General features: G+C 44.6%; 1 protein-coding gene across 3 annotated transcripts in view; it reads left to right on the top strand.

Moving 5' to 3' along the window:
• IREB2 (iron responsive element binding protein 2) overlaps positions 1–19898 on the top strand; it is a 46310-nt gene extending 26412 nt beyond the window's left edge. For all 3 annotated transcript variants that reach the window (XM_042987837.1, XM_042987836.1, XM_042987838.1), the window contains exons 10-22: positions 423–523; positions 4000–4116; positions 5310–5469; positions 6718–6853; positions 7977–8061; positions 8436–8592; positions 9258–9382; positions 10455–10559; positions 10654–10796; positions 13289–13436; positions 13523–13645; positions 15606–15791; positions 16897–19898. In XM_042987837.1, the coding sequence (XP_042843771.1) occupies positions 423–523; positions 4000–4116; positions 5310–5469; positions 6718–6853; positions 7977–8061; positions 8436–8592; positions 9258–9382; positions 10455–10559; positions 10654–10796; positions 13289–13436; positions 13523–13645; positions 15606–15791; positions 16897–17007 (1697 nt within the window). In that variant the 3' untranslated portion in view covers positions 17008–19898. The remainder of the gene's footprint in view (positions 1–422; positions 524–3999; positions 4117–5309; positions 5470–6717; positions 6854–7976; positions 8062–8435; positions 8593–9257; positions 9383–10454; positions 10560–10653; positions 10797–13288; positions 13437–13522; positions 13646–15605; positions 15792–16896) is intronic.
• The last annotated feature ends 3370 nt before the right edge of the window (positions 19899–23268 follow it).

The following is a 23268-nucleotide window of genomic DNA, read 5'->3' as shown; positions in this document are numbered from 1 at the left end:
AAGATCCTGTTAGATCTCTCTCACTGCTCTGTGAACCCTTTCTTAACATTCACTTATTTTTTCATTTTGACTATTCGTATTTGTTTTTTAGGAAAAGTAATGAGTGTCCTTCGTGGTGGGTGATAAAGTGTAGTTATCGATTTATCTTCTGCAAACTGTTTTTTTGTGAGTTTTCTAGAATTGGCTCCGTATTTCTTGTCTCTGAGTAACTTTTAAAGGGGGACTGGTGTGTATTTTATAAAGCAGAGTTTTCACCAAGGGCAAAATTTTTACTGCTCTTGAGAACAGCATCAAGTGGTAGTTTGTAAAGAAATCTGTTCTGAGTAGTAATGTGTAATGTCTGTGTCTTGCTCATCATTGGAATTCAGCACCTCCAAAGATTTCTCTTACTGTATTTTTGTCGTTCTTAATCTTCATTTTAGGTTTTGACAAAGCCAAACTCGAGTCGATGGAAACATACCTTAAAGCTGTGAAGTTGTTTCGAAATGACCAGAAGAACTCAGGAGAACCTGAGTACTCCCAGGTGTGTGCAGAGAGGCCCCTCGTCGCCGTCAGGGTGTGTGTTCTGCAGCTTAGCCACCGGGTTTGAGTACCAGCTCTGGGACTTACCGGCAGGACGGCTGTGGGCATGTTATCTAGCCTTTCTGCCTCAGCTTCCTCATCTCTAAAATAGGAAGGTATTCTTAAGGGATTAAATAGGAATGTATTCGAACGGTTTTAGGGACCCAGAAAGTGCTCAGTGTCAGCTATCATTATTTAACATTTAACGAGTAAATGTTGTTTATGACCCTGCTTAGATTTTACTCAGTAGTTTTACAACATTTTGTCAAATTAATTTTTTTTCTACTTTATGAAAAAAGAGTCAGATATCCTCTGAAAATATCAATTCTGATGAGGCCTGCCTGGTTAATGTCTGTATTTATAAAAATATGTTATGAAAGGGGTATACAGTTATATGGTCTTACATGTTAAAGGTATTTTATAATCAGTCTAAGCCAATATTTCTTACCTGTTGGAAATTTATATTGAAGTAAGTAAAATTCACTTTCAGGGAAGTCTGAATTTTAATACAATTCATTTTCTAGGAGCGTGTTAAGCATCTAAAAGCACTTGGTGTTGTCATAGGTCTGGTTATCCACTTTCTCAACCCAGCTTTATTTTTCTTCATAGCATGTGTCCTTGCCTGAAATGTATTAATTTCTATACGTGTCTGCCTGCCTCCCCTGCCAGAATGCCAGTAAGAGGAGAGGAACGCTCAGTTTTGTGTGGTGCCTGCCCCCCGCCCTGGTGCGCCTGGCACAGTGCTGACTGTTGGGTGCATATGTGAGCCCACCTAGGTGTGTGGAGGGCCAGAGCAGATCATAGGGAGCGCACTTGTGTGAGCTCCTCGTTCTCTGGTCCCTTTCAGCTCTGTTTATTGTAGTGCCATGTTTTGTTTTGTTTTGTTTTGTTTTTTAAGACATAAAGGGAAAGAATAAGAAAAATTAAATGAAAAACCTTGCATTGTATAATAAAAAAGAAAAATTTGACCTATTAAAGACTTGACCAAATTTAAGAAATAAAACTTGGCACAAAAACAGACACTCAGATCAATGGAACAGAATAGAGAACCCAGAAATAGATCCCCAAACGTATGGCCAACTCATCTTTGACAAAGCAGGAAAGAATATCCAGTGGAATAAAGACCGTCTTCTCAGCAAATGGCACTGGGAAAACTGGACAGGGACAGGCAGAAAAATGAACCTGGACCACTTTCTTTTTTTTGTTTTTTTGAGGGTTTTACTTTATTTTTTTATTTTTTTTAACATTTATTTATTTTTGAGACAGAGAGAGCATGAACAGGGGAGGGTCAGAGAAAGAGGGAGACACAGAATCTGAAACAGGCTCCAGGCTCTGAGCTTGTCAGCACAGAGCCCGATGCGGGGCTCGAACCCACGGACCGTGAGATCATGACCTGAGCCGAAGTCAGACGCTTAACCGACTGAGCCACCCAGGCGCCCCTGGACCACTTTCTTACACCATACACAAAAATAAACTCAAAATGGATGAAAGACCTAAACGTAAGACAGGAAACCATCAAAATCCTCGAGGAGAAAGCAGGCAAAAACCTCTTTGACCTTGGCCGCAGCAACTTCTTACTCAACACGTCTCCGGAGGCAAGGGAAACAAAAGCAAAAATGAACTCCTGGGACCTCATCAAAATAAAAAGCTTCTGTACAGCAAAGGAAACAATCAGCAAAACTAAAAGGCAACCGACAGAATGGGAGAAGATATTTGCAAACGACAAATCAGATAAAGGGTTAGTATCCAAAATTTACAAAGAACTTAATCAAACCCAGCACCCAAAAAAACAAATAATCCAGTGAAGAAATGGGCAAAAGACATGAACAGTAGACACTTCTCCAAGGAAGACATCCAGATGGCCAACCGACACATGCAAAAATGCTCCACATCACTCATCATCAGGGAAATACAAATCAAAACCACAATGAGATACCACCTCACACCTGTCAGAATGGCTCACATTAGCAACTCAGGCAACAACAGATGTTGGCGAAGATGCGGAGAAAGAGAATTCCTTTTGCATTGTTGGTGGGAGTGCAAGCTGGTGCAGCCACTCTGGAAAACAGTATGGAGGTTCCTCGAAAAACTAAAAATAGAACTACCCTACGACCCAGCAACTGCACTACTAGGCATTTATCCACCGGATACAGGTGTGCTGTTTCGAAGGGACACACGCACCCCCATGTTTATAGCAGCACTATCGACAGTAGCCAAGGTATGGAAAGAGCCCAAGTGTCCATCAATGGATGAATGGATAAAGATGTGGTAGATATATATACAATGGAGTATCACTCTGCGATCAAAAAGAATGAAATCTTGCCGTTTGCAACTACGTGGATGCAACTAGATGGTGTTATGCTAAGTGAAATTAGTCCGAGAACTTCATGTGACTTCACTCATATGAGGACTTAAACAAAACAGATGAACATAAGGGAAGGGAAACAAAAATAATATAAAGGCAGGGAGGGGGACAAAACAGAAGAGACTCTTAAATACGGAGAACAAACTGAGGGTTACTGGAGGGGTTTGTGGGAGGGGGGATGGGCTAAATGGGTAAAGGCATTAAGGAAACTACTCCTGAAATCATTGTTGCACTATATGCTAACTTAGATGTAAACTGAAAAATAAATTAATTAAAAAATAAAACTAAAACCCATTAGCATGTTGATTTCAAGGTAAACTTGCTAAGTATGTAAAGATGAGAATCACTGGGTCCATGAAGTGATGTACAAGCAAAGCGGCGTAGCAGTTACGATTGATTAGGGTAAGCAGGGCGGTTAAATCTTGGTGAAAGGCATAGTGTAGGCAAACTTCATTTAAACTGATAAGACCCAAACGGACAGAGGAAAATGGTAGAAATGCCAGAAGAAACACACAGGAACCTAGTTGGGAGGTTGGGTTTTAAGAAAATACCATTTTTTAACCCAAGCAATGAAAGCATGGTCTCACAGGAGCCTGCCCAGCTAGATACTTGGGGACCAGGAAGAGAGAAGTCCCGCTGTGTCCCTCCAGCAGCCTGTGTTGAGCACATTGAGGAAGGAGCAGTGTTTCCTGAGCCACCTTCATCGTCACAGAGCAAGGAAGGGTGCGTGTGGAGCTTGGAGGCAGCAGATCAGTGGCTGGCACAGGCGTTGTCTTAATCGTCAGGCATCTGGATGACAGAGGAGAGAGATGGGGAGGGACGCCGTAGTCTATGTAGACCGGCTGGTTCGTGTTGGGGTGGTTTGCGTACCGATCTGCTACTCTTGCTTTTAGCAGATGCTTGTGTGTTCCGTTTCATAAATTGGGTTGTTTTCAAATCTTTATTTCTGGAGGTGTGTGTCCTGTTACAGCAAACATGAACGGACTTGTTGCGCTTCAGAAAGTAGTGCTGAATTGCAGTCTGTACTGAACAGATTCTAATTCCTCGTCTTCCTCTTCTCTCTCGTTCCCTAGGTGATCCAGATTAATCTGAATTCAATAGTTCCGTCCGTCAGCGGTCCAAAGAGACCTCAGGACAGAGTTGCCGTGGCGGATATGAAACGTGACTTCCAGGCTTGCTTGAATGAAAAGGCAGGTCTCCTCGCCACTGTCTTTGTGCGTCTTGTGCTCAGGGGTAAAGATCCGCCCGGTGGCCCGGAACCACCGTCGGCCACTGTGCTCTCGCACGTTGGCACTGGCAGCCCCCTCGGTTTCCTGCCGTCCCATGTGCGAGTTGGTCATTTGATTAGCTCGGTCCCAGGCCTGCTGTGACGATCAGACCCTGAATCTGTTATTTCGAGTTAAGGATGGAGTTTCTTGGTCGCCTCACTTCAAGCGCTGATTAGCCACCTGTGGTCATGGTGCTCTAGTGTTAGCTCAGATCGTGAGTGTGTCCGTCCTCACAGAAAGTTCTGTTGGACACACTGTTCTCGACTTCTGAACTGTGTAGTTATTCTCATAAAATCCGGTAAATGTAACTGAATGGCACGTGACCTCTTTGACTTTCTGGGTTTGTACTTTCTGTCTGAAAAGTGTGGCTAAAATGTTAACACTTTCTCTATTCTAAGAACTAGTGTCTGACTTTCTTCCCAGAGCCTTTTCATCGTTTCTTTTTTTACAATTTATTCTGAGAGCGCACCTGTGTGAATGGGGAGAGGGGCAGAGAGAGAGAGGGAGAGAGGGAATCCCAAGCAGGCTCAGTGTCAGCACAGAGCCCAACGCGGGGCTTGAACCCACAAACTGAGATCATGACCTGAGCCTAAATCAAGAGTCAGATGCTTAACCGACTGAGCCCCTCAGGCGCCCCTCTTTTTATAATTTCTTAAATTATGTTGTTGTTTTATTGCGGAAAATGTCATACTTGTGCAGGAATAAAGTGGTCTCACGGATTCCCACATACCTGCTTCAGCAGTTACCAAGTCATAGTCGGTCTTGTCTCATCCATTCCACACACATTCTCACCCAGAGGATCATGTTGAATCCAGTTGTCAGGGCCATTTTAACAGAGACCTTGCATCATCTCCTGAGGATTATCGTAAGTGGGAGGAGTAGAGAAAAACAGAGCTGGATCCCGGGTGGCTACGAGTGCCAGCAGACTTCCATCGTGACTGTCACATTCATGCTTCAGCTGAGTTACAGCTACTGAACGTCAGCTTCAACACCACTCACACGTAGTCAGAACTTGAAGTGTTAAATGTCGTTTGTCAAGAATCTGTTGTAGTTTCTACCAGTCTTTTTTTCTGTACATACCCAGAGTATTTGTATTTATGTGCACACTTGTGTAGGTCGGATTTAAAGGCTTCCAGATTGCAGCTGAAAAGCAGAACGATACTGTGTGTATTCAGTACGAAGGAAGCGAGTTCAGGCTGTGCCATGGGTCTGTGGTCGTTGCCGCGGTCATCAGTTGCACCAATAACTGCAACCCGTCCGTCATGCTCGCTGCAGGTAGGCCTCGCTTACGGCCATTTGTTCCTTTCCTGTGATGCTTTGTGTCGTAGATTATGCATGTATATCAGTGTCTGTGTTTGATATTGAGAGATTTTCTGAGATGAAAAAACAATTTTTTTTTAACATTTATTTTTTGAGAGACAGAGTTTGAGCAGGGGAGGGGCAGGGAGAGAGGGAGACACAGAATCTGAAGCAGCTCCAGGCTCCGAGCTCTCAGCACAGAGCCCAACTTGGGGCTCGAACTCATGAACCCTGAGATCATGACCTGAGCCCAAGTAGGACACTCAACCGACTTTCTGAGATTTTAATTGGGTCTTAAGGAGCCTGACCTTATGGAAACCAATTTGACAATAAATTTCATATTAAAAAAAAAAAAGGAGCCTGACTTTGACTTATGCTATTAGTTTTATTACACAGAAGGTAAATTCTTCTTATTATTACTTACATGTCTGTTAGTTTTAGGTTGTATCTGCTTCTTCTGTTAATTTAGAAGTATAGCTAATTGGGGCGCCTGGGTGGTGCAGTCGGTTAAGCGTCCGACTTCAGCCAGGTCACGATCTCGCAGTCTGTGAGTTCGAGCCCCGCGTCAGGCTCTGGGCTGATGGCTCGGAGCCTGGAGCCTGTTTCCGATTCTGTGTCTCCCTCTCTCTCTCTGCCCCTCCCCCGTTCATGCTCTGTCTCTCTCTGTCCCAAAAATAAATAAAAAACGTTGAAAAAAAAAAAAAAAAGAAGTATAGCTAATTAACAAATCTCTTGATAATCTACTAGAAGTTTACCATAGCACTGTGCTAGAGTCCACTGAGAATGTAAAGGAAGTAAAAGATTATTGACAAGGATTGTAAATGAAATTAGTTGTATGTTCATAAAACAATTCATGAATTGTACAGATTCCTGTATAATAAATGTGAAATTTTAATTTCCTACGGGGGAATTTAAAATGGTTCATTTACTAGAAAGTAAACAAATGGTTCCGCTAGTGATAGGTATTACCTGTGTGTGTCATGTTAATTATGTATCCTGTTTTTCCGTGTGTGTGTGTGTGTGTGTATGTGTGTAGGATGCCATGATATCAGGCTGTACCTTAATAATTTACAGTGTTAAGGTTTTTTATTTGTTTTAAATGAAACAAATCAACATGATAGGATGGGCAAAATAATGACAGCGAATTGATGAATTCGGACTTTTATCCTCACACGAATTGGAGGTTGTGGGTGCTGCCCTGATACGCCATTGTTTACCGTGCAGGTCTTCTGGCTAAAAAGGCCGTAGATGCCGGTCTGCGTGTTAACCCTTACATAAGAACAAGTTTATCTCCAGGCAGTGGGATGGTCACACATTACCTCAGTTCGAGCGGAGTATTACCATATCTCAGTAAGCTTGGGTAAGTGACGGTCTGCTATTTATATCGACCTTGTGTTCGGCAGTGATCGGAGCCACTTGTTAGAACCTTTCATAGGCAAAGAGAAGATAGAAAAAATACGCTTTGTTCTACCTGTTACCTTGCCGATCCAACACAGTCTTTGATGCCTTCTCCCTCGGCAGAAATTTGCTGGGCATGGGCAGACTCCAGGAACGAGGCAGCGTGTCGGCTGCCAAGAGGTCGGAGGCGTGGTCTCTAGCTCCTCGAAGGGTGGGAAGACAAACGTGAGACCAAGTAACGGGTGGTTTGAGGAATGGCACCGAGTGTGCATAGTTTCTGCGAGGGGCAGGTCAGTTTCGGAAAGAGTGAAATATACCAGCTGCATTATTACTGGGGCAAGTTGTCTTAGTTGGCGTTTTGTGAGGCTATTGGCCCTGTGAAGCACAGGTTCGTCTGTCCCTGAACTTCGTAGAGAACGCGTTCATTTCTTACATACTCGAAAAAAAAAAAAAAATAACGGAGGCCTCCTCTGTTTTCAGGGTGTATTTTGGAACCTGTTAACTTACAGAGATCAATTCCTTTGCAAGAGTGATAAATTTAAAAATTGCGCTTTTAGAAGAGTGGCTGAGAGTAATTTTGAGGGTTTTGCTTGTAAGTTTTTAGTTCTGTCATCTTGGGATTTTTGTCAGAGACTTTCTTTGAGTTTGGTTGGTTGAGAATCAAGCGGTTTACTGTTTGGGGTTCCCGTCACGGTGTCCCTTCCGAGGCCTTGCTGCACTCCTCCCACCAGTCCCTCTTAGGACTTTGGATAGAAGTACAGTATCAGTTTTTAAACGGTCAACTTAGAGCCCTGACGGTGATATTTGGGTAATTGTCTTGTGCAGGGTGCAGGTGTTGTGGCGGATTTAGGTCACCAGATCTCGGGAATGTTCTAAATATCGGGGTTCGGGCGTCCAGTACAGGTGGCATGCCTGAGGGTCAGGTTGGATTGCTCAGAAGCCATGAAACAGGTAGACACGGGGTGATCCGAGGGTCAGGAACGTTCCCTCAGGTGATCTCATTACACTGATGGAGATGAAGACCTGTGCTTTCGGTACAAGTGTTGGAATGTTCTCTTCAATAACATCTATTTTTTGAAATGCAGATTTGAAATAGTTGGCTATGGATGTTCAACATGTGTGGGGAATACAGCACCCTTATCAGAAGCAGTTTTAAATGCAATAAAACAGGTAAAATTATCCATGGGTCAGTAAGACACGGAGAGGGGTTTTCATAACTGTCTTTTATTATTAAATTATAAAATATATATATTGATGTATTTGTGTTTCTGTAGTCCTTGCACCTCTTGGGAAGAGTCCATCTTAAAATGATTGAAAAAATCCTTTTTAGGTCCTTGAAATAATCCCTTAGTAATGTAAGCAATTATTTTAGTTCAATTACAGGATTCGGTAGTTCTGTACATAACAGTTGTGGTAGTACGCTTTTGGTTATCTTGCCCTCACACGTACAATATTTCGATTGCTTCTACACATAGATCATCCAAAACATAGATTAGCATGTCTTGAGTTGAATATTTATTTGTTTACATACATTTCTTTTTCAGGGTGATTTGGTCACTTGCGGAGTTTTATCTGGAAACAGACATTTCGAAGGTCGGCTTTGTGATTGTGTGCGTGCCAATTACCTCGCCTCCCCACCCCTAGTGGTGGCATACGCCATCGCCGGCACGGTGAATATAGATTTCCAGACGGAGCCCTTAGGTATCTTTTTGCCTTTACGTACATACCTGCGCACGCTTTTCTCCACAAGCTGTATTTCTGAAATGCTCCTTAGACCGTCCACTCTGAATTATTTCAGGAAATCTTATCATGCAACTCTTCATTTCTGTACTCATGAAGAGTACAAAATGTGGAAGTAGGGGTGCCTGGCTGGCTCAGTGGGTCGAGTGTGCCACTCTTGATCTCAGAGTCATGGGTTCAAGCCCCACATTGGGCGTGGAGCTTACTTTTTAAAAAAATAAATAAATAATAAAATGTGCAAGTAATTAGTTTTTTTAGCTGCTTATGTCTGAAGCACTCACTCTGGTGTTGAGTAATTTACTTGGTTTCTATGATAGATTGGTGAGAAGATGTGAACACCTTGAGGGAATTGCTTTTCTGTTTTTTTTTTAAATTTTTTTAACGTTTGTTTATTTTTGAGAGACAGAGCGCAAGCAGGGGAGGGGTTGAGAGAGAGAGAGAGACACAGAATCCGAAGCAGGCTCCACGCTCTGAGCTGTCAGCACAGAGCCCGACGCGGGGCTCAATCCCATGAACCGCGAGATCGTGACCTGAGTTGAAGTCAGACACCCAACCCACTGAGGCACCCAGGTGCCCCGAGGGAATTGCTTTTTATGCCGAATTTCGTATTACAATTTTTTCACCAGGGACTGACGCTACCGGCAGGAACATTTACCTGCAGGATATTTGGCCCAGTCGAGAGGAAGTTCATCAGATGGAGGAAGAGCGTGTTATATTGCCCATGTTTAAAACACTGAAAGAGAAAATAGAGGTAAGAGGCTCATCTGTTTCTTAAATAGCTTAATAAATGGCAGTATTTCTTTATTTCGTGTGTCTTTCTGAATTTAATAAAAACTCAAATTATGAGGTGCCTGGGTGGCTCAGTTGGTTGAGCATCCAACTCTTAGTTTCTCCTCAGGTCATGATTTTACAGTCGTGGGTTCGAGCCCTGCGTTGGGCTCCACACTGTCAGCACGTAGCCTGCTTGGGATTCCCTCCCTCCCTCCCTCCCTCGCTCCTTCTCTCTCTCTCTCTCCCTCTCTCCCTCTCTCTCTCTCTCCCTCTCTCTCCCTCTCTCTCCCTCTCTCTCCCTCTCTCTCCCTCTCTCTCCCATCTTTCTCTCTCTCTCTCTCTCCTCTCTCCTCTCTCCTCTCTCCTCTCTCTCTCTGCCCCTGCCCCTCCCTGTCTCCTGTTTACTCACTCACTGTGCTTTCTCTCTCAAATATTTTTTAAAAAATTAAAATTACATGATTTTGAACATACAGTTTTCATTGTTAATTTTGGAGAGAGAGAGAACATGTGAGAATGGGGAAGGGGCAGAGAGAGAGAGAGGTGGGGGGTGGAGGGAATCCCAAGCAGGCTCCATACTGTCAGCAAAGAGCCCCACTCGGGGCTCCAACCCACGAACTGCGAGATCATGACCTGAGCTGAAGTCGGATGCTTCACGGACTGAGCCCTCCTAGGCCTTCCCGTGATGACGTTCTTAAAGACCAGCAGTGTACCCACCACAGTCTCTCTTTAGCTGCACATAGGACTCTTTCTAAATCCTCTACCTTTGTTTGGATTCTGTAAACGATGTCCAGTTTATATTAAAACTTAGTCTTCAGGGACTCATGAAAATCCAGAGTGCTAGAATTCATTGAGCAGATTTTCATTCATTCTGTCCGAAAATGTCTTAATTTTATAGAATGCACTATCTTAGCTTCCTTTCCAAATGAATAAGGCCTTTTTTTGGTCATTCTAACGTAAGTGCCTTTTAATTCTCTCAGTCATTTTCATAAACCTCTTTTCTGTGACTCCATTTTCGCTCTGCTCTTTGTTCACCCGCCAAACCACGTTCACAGGTGGGAAACAAGCGGTGGAACTGCTTAGAGGCACCGGATTCCACTCTGTTTCCGTGGGACTCGAAGTCTACTTATATCCGATGTCCTTCATTTTTCGACAAGCTTGTGAGTACGATTTTACTATTTGATCTTTCCAGGGTTGTTACGAACTAAAAGACCTCATCAGGAGTAAATGCCTTGAACTGTTTTCACCTTTTAGACCAAAGAGCCAGCTGCCCTCCAGCCTATTGAAAATGCCCACGTCCTCCTGTATCTGGGAGACTCCGTGACGACAGATCACATCTCACCCGCGGGCAGCATCGCCAGGAGCAGCTCGGCGGCCAAGTACTTGACCCACAGAGGGTAGGTGTGTGGCCGCGGGCGCGCACTCAGCCGCCTCGCTGACGAAGAGCGCTTACGTACTGGGCCCGTTCCTTTGCCCGGTAGACACAGTTGACCCTTGAACGGCTTCGATTTGTTTTGATAAACATGGTTCAGCACCGTAAGTCTCTTTTTCTTGCTTGTGATGCTCTGAGTAGCACTTCCTGTTCTCTAGCTGCCTTGTAAGAATGTGGAGAGAAAGCATCCAACGCAGAACAGGTGTTCATCGACTCTCTGTTCCGGGTAAGGTTTCCGGTCCACAGAAGGGTGTTAAGTTTTGGGGAGCCAGACTTTTGACTTTGTGCAGGGTCGGTTCCCCAGCCCCCCTGTTGTCCAGGGCTCAGCTGCACAGGCATCACCACAGACCGTGTCTTGTCGCTGTATCTGACTTCAGCAGTAACTGGCCTGTTCTTGCTTTTAACTTTAGGAATGGAAATTGCTGTTTTAAATTAAGCCCTTGTAGTCTAAATTAACACCTGATTGGAAACAAGAATTGTCTTTTCAGTTCTACTTTGCCAGACAGTCAGCTTGGTTTGACCCACCACACGAAGCCTGATGGTTTGGTTGGAACACCCTCCCGTTGCCGGAGTGCAGAATTTTTAAGTGTGTGTTTTGTGGACTCTGAAACCTGTGTGCTTCTGAAGCTAGGCTTGGTCTGTGTCAGATCAAAAGACAATGAATTTCTGCTCCTTGAGCTTATATTTTTACTAAAAGTGGATGTAAACATCACTGATAGAGGAGATAGAAATCTAAACCTAGAAAAATTTTATTTCATTTCTACATGATTAATAATACGGTGTTGCTCTTATCCAGAACCGTTTAGACACCAGAGACAAAGTTTTGGTAAGGGCAGAATTTCCTGTACTGGTGCCTGATTAGCTTTAGAAGCTTGAGCTGTTCAAGAGCCGACTTTTTGTCAAAGTATCGTGTAAACGTCAGTGCCGTATAGCTTGGTTGCACATGTAGTGATGCTGCAAAGCTCCTACTCTAATCTCACCAGTGCTATTTTGAAATTTGTGTTTAAATATTTTTGTGTTTAAATTTTTTCTGATTAACTAAGTTTGGTATGAATTAAAACGCATTTTGTGGGGGCGCCTGGGTGCCTCAGTCAGTTGAGCGTCTGGCTGTTGATTTCGGCTCAGGTCATGATCTCACAGTCGTGAGATCGAGCCCCCGTGTTGGGCTCTGCACTGAGTATGGAGCCTGCTTGGGATTCTCTCTGTCTCCCTCTCCCTCTGCCCCTCCCAATAAAAAAAAATAAAAATAATGTTTTTAAAAAGCCACTTTTTGGTAGGAGTTGTTAAGTCCATTTGATATAACTTGATCAAGGTGAATCTGTTTGTTATACACATGGCTTTTATTTATAGTGGTGTGAAATACAAGTTTTTAAATATTTTTTGGTCGTCATTTCTGTCTTGGTGACAATTGTGACATAGCATCCACCAAAAGAAAGTCCCCACTCTTCGCAGATACATAACTTTTACGTGTTTTTTAGTTTCTGGTATGAGTTTGTCAGTATATTTAATCCAATAGTTCTCATCAGTTAGAGTTGTTTTTAAGATCCTTCGAAACTCTCATCATCTCTATTTTGAAGTAAGAAATTTAAACGTACGGGTTTACAAAACGTATTGCCTTTACATAAGAAACCAGGTTAGAGACCTAAAAGTCGGTTGCTGGTTGTTCCTTATACTGAGTCGTTTCTTGTGTCTAGAAGGTCACGTGTGTTGTGACCAGTCCAGCAGCAGTGAAAACCCATAGCGACCAGGTTACGGTGTCTGCTGCTTCCTAGTGTCGCTGTCCCCGCTGCCTGCAAGCTGGCGTTGCACTTCGCTTGTATGAAGGACCGATGGTAGTACCGGTTTTCTCTAACTGAAAGAAATCTAAAGGTTTTTGCTTTTACGGGGAAAGGCCGTTACCACCCACATACCATGTAGGTCTTTGGTAAAACCAGAGCAGCACAATGTGAATTTCTGGAAGGAGGTGGATAATCTTCCTTTACACCATTTTGACTTAGGCGAGGTTTCATAGGAGTGCTCTGTTCTCAGCAGGGAAGCCAATACAAGCCACCGTTTTTTGGAGAAATGGTTGATTCCAGATTTGGAGGCATTTGGAATATTGACTGGCTGTTTGATTGATATTAAGAAATTGTGCTATTTTTTTTGGTATTGAGTAATATTTTTTGAGAGTTCATATATTTTAAAGAAAAATAGTGAGGTATATAGTGTTAATATACGTTACATGAGTTTGCTTCAAAATCGTCTAATAGGGGATGATCATAGAGGAGACGGGGAGAGTGGGTTGGTTGCTATAGTTTGATGATGGGCAGCTGGGCATTCACCGTGCTGTTTTCTCTACTTGTGCACACCCTTGAAATTTTCCATCATAAAAGAAGTGTTTTTGAGTAAGTTTTAAAAATCAGTAACGTGTGATTATTTCCCATCTGGAATGAAACCCACTTCACGACTCTCTTGTAGCCTTACTCCTCGTGAGTTCAACTCCTATGGAGCCCGGAGGGGCAATGACGCGGTCATGACGAGAGGCACTTTTGCAAACATCAAGCTGTTCAATAAGTTCATTGGGAAACCGGCTCCCAAAACAGTTCATTTTCCATCGGGACAGACGGTAAGGACGTTTACAAATCATCTAGGCAACTGCTTGCTAACTAGATCCGAATTTGTGTTACAGATTTTTGTGTTTGTTCTAAACAGCTAGATGTGTTTGAGGCGGCAGAGCTGTACCAGAAAGAAGGTGTCCCGCTGATTATTTTAGCAGGAAAGAAATATGGTTCAGGAAATTCAAGAGACTGGGCTGCCAAAGGACCATATTTGCTGGTATTGATTCTTACTTTTATCTTTTTTTTTTTTTTTTTTAAGTTTATTTATTTATTTTTGAAGACAGAGTGCAAGCGGGGGAGGGACGGAGGGTGGGAGAATCCCAAGCAGGCTCTGAGCTGTCAGCACAGAGCCTGACGTGGGGCTTGAACCAATGAACCGTGAGATCATGACCTGTGCTGAAGTTGGACGCTTGACCAACTGAGCCACCCAGGCGCCCCTTAAGTTTTATTTTCTTAAACTTGAGTTTCAGATCTTCCCTTTTATCAGTAACATACTATCAAAGTATATTTTGCTCATTTGGATTTCTCATGCTTATTTGGATCTCATATCCATGGGGTTTTTTAAGTAATCACTTTGTACTCAACCTGGTTGCATTGTAATACTCCTGTATCAAGCTTACTGAAGAAGTCGGTGTGGTAGAGGGAAAGGAGATCTGGTCTGAAACTGGTGGGTGCTCTGTAACGGATTACGTGTGCTCACTGCTAGTTTACGGGCCCCCTTTCCATTTACAGACTCAGACAGTGGGCCAAGTGGCCCGGTTTTACTAGTAGGAGATGATGGCACCTGGCTGCCTGCCAGGAGGGCATTTCTCATGCACCTGTGTCTTTGCCGAAGCACGGATGGGGGTCCGCTGGAGAGGATGGTCCGGACAGGTGCTTTCTACCCGGCTCTCGTGCACAGAGGCGGTCAGGACAGCCCTCATAGCTGTCATGGTCACGCGCACTTCATTCTTCTTGAATCTTTACTTTCCCCCCTAAAAATGTGAATACTCATAGTTGTAGGAATGAGCCCAATTGTCTTATCTTTCTGAGATACTAATTATAACTAATATGAATATTAATTATAAGCACAGGTTCCTTTTTTTCAGAAATCTTTTATCATCGTTTTCTTTGTTGGAGGCTTTCCTCGTATTTGATCCTAGGCTGTCTCTTCGGTCAGACATTGAAACACTGATTACAAGCTGGGGGTGCGGGCTGGGTTTTGTCAGTTGTCGGGCCTTGGCATAGATGGTTGGATTCCTTGGGAGAGCCTCGTATGTCCGTACCTGCAGGTGTTCTCTCTGAGGCCAGTTTTCCCGAAGAAGGAGCAGCACTCTGGGCACAGATTTCCAGCTGATTCCCGTTTCTGATGCTGTTCTCACCCCTGCCCCGGTGCCCGGTGCCCCTCAGTCCAGGACACCTGTTCTCCACAGGGTGACAGCAGCCACAGAGGGGTGGGAACTGTACTCCTCCTGTGTGGAAAGCCCCGGTGTACACATGGTTCTTAAACAGATCCACGGGCTGTGATTGTGGCGTTCAAGCCACGGCGGCGAGGAGGAGGTCACGGCTGGGGGTGGGCATCCGTGAGGCGCTCCTTAGGAGGACAGCGGTGGAAAAGTTGGGCAACTTGGAGCTAGAGCCTCTCCGGCTTATTTTCTCCAGAGAATAGGTTTTTAGTTGTTGAAAATGGACTTGAGCCTTATCAGTGTCACTCTCTAAATGTTACACTTGATGATTTCTGTGGTTTCAACGAGTCACTTACCTGTGACTTCTAAGCATGTTCAGAATTTACGCACCCGGTTTACTTGTTGCTGTGGGGACGTCCTTGTGTACCCCTGTGTTCTAGGGGCCGTTTAAGAGCCAGTGCTGGGGAGCGTGCACGTGGGGTCTGCCAGGATCAAACAGACCCTCCTGAGCCCTGTCGGAGTCCCAGCAGCCGCCCCGCTGCAGGGCTCTCGCTCTGGTCGATGATGGCCGAGCTCAGCCCTGGAGAGGCAGAGGGGTGGGTAGAAGTTAGGGAGCTACTTAAAGAGACAGAAAAATCTGTAAATACTTTCATACATTACTGGCCTTTAGTATGCAGTGTTCGGTTAAGAAAGTTTCATAGGCTACAGGTAGAATTTTTTTCCCTTTAAAATGCTCCAAGAAGGCAATGTTCAAGAGATGATTGGAAGAAATAAAATGCACATTTGTTACAGGGTGTGAAAGCTGTTTTGGCTGAAAGTTATGAAAAAATTCACAAAGACCACTTGATTGGAGTTGGCATAGCTCCGCTTCAGTTCCTTCCGGGAGAAAATGCAGATTCCTTGGGCCTCTCTGGCAGAGAAACATTTTCTTTAACGTTTCCTGAAGAACTATCTCCTGGAGTTACGTTAAATATAAAGGTATCTCTAAGATCCTCAAGTATGTGAGTACATGGTGTATACGTAACTAGATGGTTGTAAATTGAATAAAAACAATCATTGTGTATTGAATACTAATGTCAGCATAAATTGTAGTTTAAGATGACTGTTTCCTGTTTATTCAGACCCACGCTAATGTAGTTGGTACTCTATGAGGAAAAGTAGAAAGCACTAGACGGTCCAGAAAAAAAAGAGACACACGGGCTTCCAGTTATACGTGCCCACTCCCTTTTCTTGGTTGTCCGCTCTTTCTGTCTTGATCTGTTTTTTTAATTGTTTTCAAGTTTGTTTATTTATTTTGAGAGAGAGTGTGTGAATGGGGATGGGGCAGAGAGAGAAGGAAAGAGAATCCCAAGCAGGCTCCTCACAGAGCAGAGCCTGACACGGGGCTTGAACTCATGAACCGTGAGATCATGACCTGAGCCAAAGTCAAGAGTCAGACGCTTAACTGAGCCACCCAGGCGCCCCTGTCCTGATCTGCTTTTAATCCAGGCTTATACGTGGCTGCAGGAGAAGCCAGAGTTGAGTGTTCAGGGTTAGAGAAACACAGACCTTACAAGTAAGAAAAAAAGAAAAGTGGCCGATGTAACATGCAACGAATATTTAATATAAAATGTCGATGAATGGGGCACCTGGGGGGGCTCAGTCAGTTAAGTAGCCACTCAAGTCATGATCTCGAGGCTCATGAGTTCGAGCCCCGCGTCGGGCTCTGTGCTGACAGCTCGGAGCCTGGAGCCTGCTTCGGGTTCTGTGTCTCCCTCTCTCTCTGCCCCTCCCCTGCTCACATTCTGTTTCTGTCTCTCTCTCAAAAATAAAATAAACAGTAACATTTCTCGAGTTATAAGTCAAAATCTACGTCATTTGGGTGTTCTGGATGATACGGTAACTGTCATTTAGAAATATGGGTAAGATGACCTGATTTTCTACTTGGCCATGAAGCCCGTGGCTAGATATGTCAGGTCTTTTCCAGGCAGGAGGTTTCTCAGACAGAGTCTGGCAGGTATAGTCATTGAATGTGAGGACAGCTGGTCTGAGGGACACGGGGAAGGTTTCACCGCTCATACGAGATGTTTCTGTTTGTTTAAAGACAAGCACTGGAAAAGTATTCGGCGTGATTGCTTCGTTTGAAAATGATGTGGAAGTAACCTTATACAAACATGGAGGATTATTAAACTTTGTGGCACGAAAATTCTCATAGTATCTACTCAACACAGATACCTTTCCGAACTGGTAACTGCAAATACAAAAAGCCTTTTGTGCTGGATCCAGGAATCCTGGCCGTGGAGCCGCAGACGGTCCCGTGCGCTCCCCGATCTCACCGTGGGTGTAAATGATTATGAATCAACATAGTGACTGAAATGAAATCTTTCTGATTTTAAATAATATACGAATGGTGCTATTAACATTGCTAAAATCAACGTGTGAGGTGTGCTGTGGGAGAGGCTGTAAGTACGGGGGTATTTTATCAGACCATTTTGTAAATAAAGGCAGAATTTGAATTTGTGTTGAAGATTCTTATATGAATAACCTTCCTGAAGTTGTTTGTTTAGTTTTGCACCTACAAAACTGTGTACTACTGTTTGTTGGTTTAAGACCAGCGGGTTGAAATGTAAGAAGCCAGATTAGACTCTAAAATTGTGGAAATTGGAATCTGATCATAAATGGACTTTCAGATATATTAATTCCTTTTCAGAATTGAACTGGACATAGTTGGCATTCATGTTTGTACTATAAGCCAGGGTTATCCTAGTCCCAGTCGAACCACAAGGGACAGAACCTGTCCCTGACCAGATCACCCTGTCCGGTGTTACCAAGGGTTCCTCCAGGCCCGGAGACAGAGCTGGTTGTATAGCATCACGTGTTACCGGCGAAAATACAGATCACATACCGTTCAGTAATTTGCTCCTGTGACCCTCTGGCCGGCCTCAGATGGTATTATATTAATTGGATTAGATTATTTCGCTCACTTTATGTGATACTGTTACTTCCTATAACCTATTATTTTAGGTATCATTAACCAAAATTCCACACTCTTGTAGTTGTTAAAGAGAACGTAATCGTTAAATGCTGAAATTATTTCCTCTAGACTTTTAAATTATCCACCCTAAATTATATGGTTGCTCAACTCCTAAGAATACTTTAAATGTTGGTTATTTCTTAATTATTTAAATTGGTTTTGTGTCTTTTTGAATCCTTATTTTATCTGGGATGCATGATTCTATTAATTATGTTTTTGTTTTAACCAAAGCTGACTATCAGGATAAAACACTTAAATTGTTGCTGTCTGAATATCCCGTTTTCTCTCTGTACGTGTCTGTTTGCCACAGCAAGTGTTCTGTCAACAAGACATTTGGCCACTTTTAAGAAAAATGTTGGGTAATTAATTCTAGAAAGTCCTATGCCTTTTTTTAAATTAAGAAACTGAACCCAGCAGGCGAAAGTTTAATTGTAGAGGTGTCTTTTTACATGGGGCTCTTCTTCTGACCCAGTGAGGCCGCTGGGGCTCGGGGGCGGCTCCTGTCAGCCGGGAGGAGCCGTGTTACTAGGGTGCCGAAACCGCCAGGCCGGGTGTGACCATGGAGAGCTTTGCACACGAACAATCACACAGTCGAAACCTTTTCAAAATATTCTGCAGATTGTCTGTAGACAATTACATGGACTGGAGTCCGACAGAATGATTTTTCTTCTTTATTTAAATTTTTATAACTGTTTTTCTTTGGTACTTTCATACTGTGTTCGTGATATTTTATTATGCCTGTGTATCTGTCGGTGCATGTGTTTTTAATTTACCTGAAAACATGAATTAGGAAGGGAGGGTTTACACGTCGAATGTTAAAGTACCTGTTACATGCTTGGAAGAAGTGGTGACTCCAGACCGTGGAGACACCTCTGTGTCATTTTTCAGCCGGGCTGTATCACGTAGCTGTGGGCAGAGGCCTGGATGTTATCGGCAGCAGCCGAGACACAAGGTCACGATGACACAGGTGGTCACTGTGAACCGAGCGGTCACTTTCCAGCCCGCCTAGTCCGGGCTCTCAGCCCCTCGCCAGCGTGCGGCGGGCAGAAGGCTCTGGAGCGCGGCCACCTTCAGCGCAGAGTCCGGCTGTGCGCCCTGCGGTCCTGCCTCTGGCCACATCCTCTGTTGGCGAAGATGTGACATCTATTGGCTTTTGTTGTTTCATTTACCTCCTTTGTTGACTATCTCTGAGTAATTTTGTTTAAAAAAATGCACAGTGTTGTGGAAAGGAAGCATAATAGGCACACGAGAGCAGCAAATTAATGTTGTAAGTTAAAGTACAATTTCAAAGGTATTGCCAATAGCAGCATTGTTTTCATCTTTTAAAAAATGACGCCACCTGCCATTGCCATACTTCCTGCCTTCAGTGGTCGTTGTTCCTGTGCAGCAAAGTGCGTGGGGGTTCCCGTCCAGCCATGGAGTTGGCCATTATCACAGCTGGAAAGGTTCCAGGGTGATGGTGGTTGCTGTTACCTCTTTTGCCTCTAGGCTGACACTTGAATGAGAGGGATGCCAGTCGCCTCGGCGACTCAGTGTTTGCTGGGCAGCTGACCTCCTGGCTCCAAAGGCAGAGTGCACGTAGCTAAGAGGAAGCCAGAGCAGAGGGTGCCGGCACATGGTGACCGTGTCGCGTGAATTCGCCTTCCCGGTGGTGGGTGACAGGATGACGCGACTCTAGGACCTGATGTCTTACTGTGGTTTTAAAAAACATCTGTCTTTTGCCTTTAGGTTTAGGAGAAGGTACTGAGATGCTGGGTGTTGACTCTGTCTTAGTTTGACTTGGAGTAATAAAGAGGGGGAGAGATTTAGGCTCTGTTAGTGGCTTTTTCCCCTGAAGTGTGATAGTGCCGATGTTTCTATCAATTTTACATATATGGCTATGAAACCACATATCTCAAGTAACTATAAATCATTGTCTATTATTTAAAGCCAACAAAACAGTGTAACAGTTTTAAATTCAATAATGTTAAGTATTGTATAAAAATATATTGGAGGCAAAGTTCAGTTGATGACAATTGTGTATATGTTATTGATGCTGTAAATTATTTTTAATAAAGAAAATTGTATTATCACATCTCGTTATAAAATGTTTTGTGGTGATTAAAACTAAAACACCATAACTTAAATAGGATGGCATCCAGAAATTCCTCTTTGAGGATGTTCCCTAAGTGTTAGTCATTCCCAGTGTGGCTGCCAGAGTGTGAGCCACGGTTGTCCTTGTCCCTCTTTCCAGCCTCCCTTTCTAGTCTGGGGCCAAGGAGAATGAAAAGGTGACAAGTGTGCGGTGGGCATAGCCCGCCAGTGGGAACAATCGGTGAAGTTGAACTCGATCTGGGGGTTGTTCAACAGGTACAGAAGTTCATGGAATCCCATTTTATACTTGAGAAGCCTGCACTCTGAATGGCAGCAGGATCCCTTCTACAGGTGACAGCCAGCTGGGCAACCTGCTCTGGAACATTCATGAGGTGGAGACTGTCCGCTGTGCTAAGCAACCCTGTCCTGTTGACTGAGTCTTGATATCAAGCTGAAAATGTAACTTAAACCTACCGATTCTGGTTCTCCCTGATTCGTCTATGCCTCATAAAGCACCTCATGTATAAAGTAAACATTAAATACATAGCAGTGAAGGAGTCGGACCTCTGCACATAACTTTCATGCTATACATCTTTCATTATGGAGGTATTTTATGTTAAAGTGAACGCTTAGGACTGAATTGGCGGTCTCATGCTATAAACTGTATTATAGGAGGAAATGGCTTTTTTTTTTTAATGTTTATTTTTCAGAGAGTGCAAGCAGGGCAGGGGCAGAGAGGAAGGGGGACAGAGAATCTGAAGCAGGTTCCAGGCTCTGAGCTGTCAGCACAGAGCCCACCGCGGGGCTCAAACCCACGAACCGTGAGATCGTGACCTGAGCCAAAGTCGGACCCTTAACAGACTGAACCACCCAGGTACCCCAGAAATGGCTTTCTCTTGATGCAGGATGGAGATGCTGTGTTTTCATCGGCTTCTATGTTAGGGTCAGCTGACGGTGACACCTCTTCCCTCTGCTGGCCGCTCGTTAGTGACCCGTGAATCAGGTCATCCAGAGCTGGGAGCCAGGGCCGTGGGCCTCTGTCCCGGAGCGATGTTTTGTAAATATGGTCAGCTGCCCACTGGTCTAAAAATACCTGCCCTTACACATGCACCCCCATGTTTATAGCAGCACTGTCGACAATAGCTGAAGTATGGAAAGAGCCCAAATATCCATCGAGGGATGAACGGATAAAGATGTGGTATATATATACCATGGAGTATTACTTGGCAGTCAAAAAGAATGAAATCTTGCTATTTGCAACCACGTGGATGGAACTGGAGGGTATTGTGCTAAGCAAAATTAGTCGGAGAAAGACAAATATATGACTTCACTCATATGAGGACTTGAAGACAGAACAGATGAACATAAGGGAAGGGAAACAAAAATAATATAAAAACAGGGAGTGGGACAAAACAGAAGAGACTCAAATACGGAGAATAAACAGGGTTGCTGGAGGGGTGGTGGGAGGGGGGATGGGCTAAATGGGGAAGGGGCATTAAGGAATCTGCTCCTGAAATCGTTGCTGCACTAGATGCTAACTAATTTGGATGTAAATTTTAAAAAATGAAAAAAAAAATGAAAAAAAATAAAAATAACCTGCCCTTGCTACCACTCTTAATATAGCAACCCAAGCGAGTGAGTCAACTTTATTAAGATCTGGTGTTCGGGAACCAAGATTGGCACATGATTAGAGATGTTCTGAAGATTCCAATTCAGCGTTCTGTGAAGTTTGCATTACAAAGGCTCATCCCACACAGGCACGGGCTGGCGGTTTGGATACTAGAGCACAAAGCGAGTCTCACAGTGTGCCTCTGTTGCCAGTTTCCACTTGGTGCCAGTCTAGGTTTTAAATTATAAATTAGTGTAGCTCCAGCCTATTTGTTTTGGTTTGATGTGAGTTGTTTGATAATTTTTCAAAATACCAAACCGTTAGGCTTGTGTTCAGTGTACTTCAAAATTGGAACATGTATTGCAAAAGCAGCTGTATTATGTAATCCCCACAAAATGTGACTGTGTGGTGACGATTGTGGGGTCACTGAGTTTTGAACATTTTTAACAACCTGCAATATACTGTAAAGAAAGTTTCATAAACGGCTATTATGTGTGACAGGACATCTTATGATACAAAATCGTGGCTGCAATCTCAGCCTACAGATTGTTCATTCTGTTCCTTCCAAGTTTTGATCCCAGGTGGCCAGGTGGAGACGAAAAACATTGTTCATCCAACATTGACATGACATTTAGTAGACTGGTGGAGATTTTTACATTATGATATCCAGTACTGGCATTTTGAGGACAAACATGACTTGGCAGCATATATGAAAAGCCTTAGAAATGTTCATTCTCTTAGACCCAGTGATAGGACCGAGCAGGGTATTTCAAGGACATAAATGGAAATGCACAAAAGATTTATGTATGAGGATTTATTAAAGACAAAGATGCTCATTTAAAATGAAAGGGCGGGGGCACCTGCCTGGCTCAGTCCCTAGAGCATGCAACTTTTGATCCTGGGGTTGTGAGTTCAAGCCCCAAAATGAAAGGGCAGATGACAAAATAACAGTGTTTCTAAAGAAGACACTGTGGGTGGAAAGGAGGCCATTGTGGAGCTAGTAGCCCTGACTCTAAATCTGTCCCCATTTTCTGGCGGTTCAGTCTTCATCCCCATCCCTCATCCCACACGGGGTGGGGGCGGGGTGCTGTACCCGCACAGGGCAGCGGTGCATTACCTGCACGGGGGATGCTGTAGGCGCACAGAGGAGAGGTGCTGTACCCAAAGTGGGGGTGCAGTACCTACACGGGGGAGGGGGGATGATGCTGTACGCGCACGGGGAGGGGTGCGGTACCCGCAGGGAGCAAGAGGGGGCATAGAACCACGGAGGCCGCGCCGCAGGCCAGAGCTCTGACCCACCGAGAAGTCCTGCCTGGCGCCCCCGACCACCGGGATCCACACTCCGCGGGCACACGGCGGTTTCCTGCAGGGGATTCAGGCCCGACCTGGGCCCAGCCGCGGGAAGCCGGGGACCGCCCTCTCGCCCCCTCCATCCGCTGCTCGGCCCGCCGGCCTGGGAGCGAGTGCAAGTTGGACCGCGGCCCGAGTCCAGCCGGAGGTGAGGTCGGCGCGCGGCGGAGGGGCGCGTGGGCCCGCGGCACTAGGGAGGTAACTTCGGGCCGCGCGGGAACGGACTCCGGCGGCAGCTGGACGGAGGCCGAGGCGAGGGAAAGCAGATTACCCCGAAGTCTGGTGGAAACGGCGCTCTGAGCCGCGGAGGGACTCGACCCAACCGCGAGGTGCTCTTCCGGGGCGGAAAGGGGGCGGGGCGGAATCCACAAAAGCCAATCAGAAACAAGAGGTGCCGTTCTGTGAGAGGT

Source organism: Panthera tigris, chromosome B3 (assembly GCF_018350195.1).
Source record: "Panthera tigris isolate Pti1 chromosome B3, P.tigris_Pti1_mat1.1, whole genome shotgun sequence".
In the NCBI taxonomy this organism is placed as follows: domain Eukaryota; kingdom Metazoa; phylum Chordata; class Mammalia; order Carnivora; family Felidae; genus Panthera; species Panthera tigris.
Note: the sequence above shows the minus strand (reverse complement) of the source record. Positions and strands in the feature narration are given on the sequence as shown.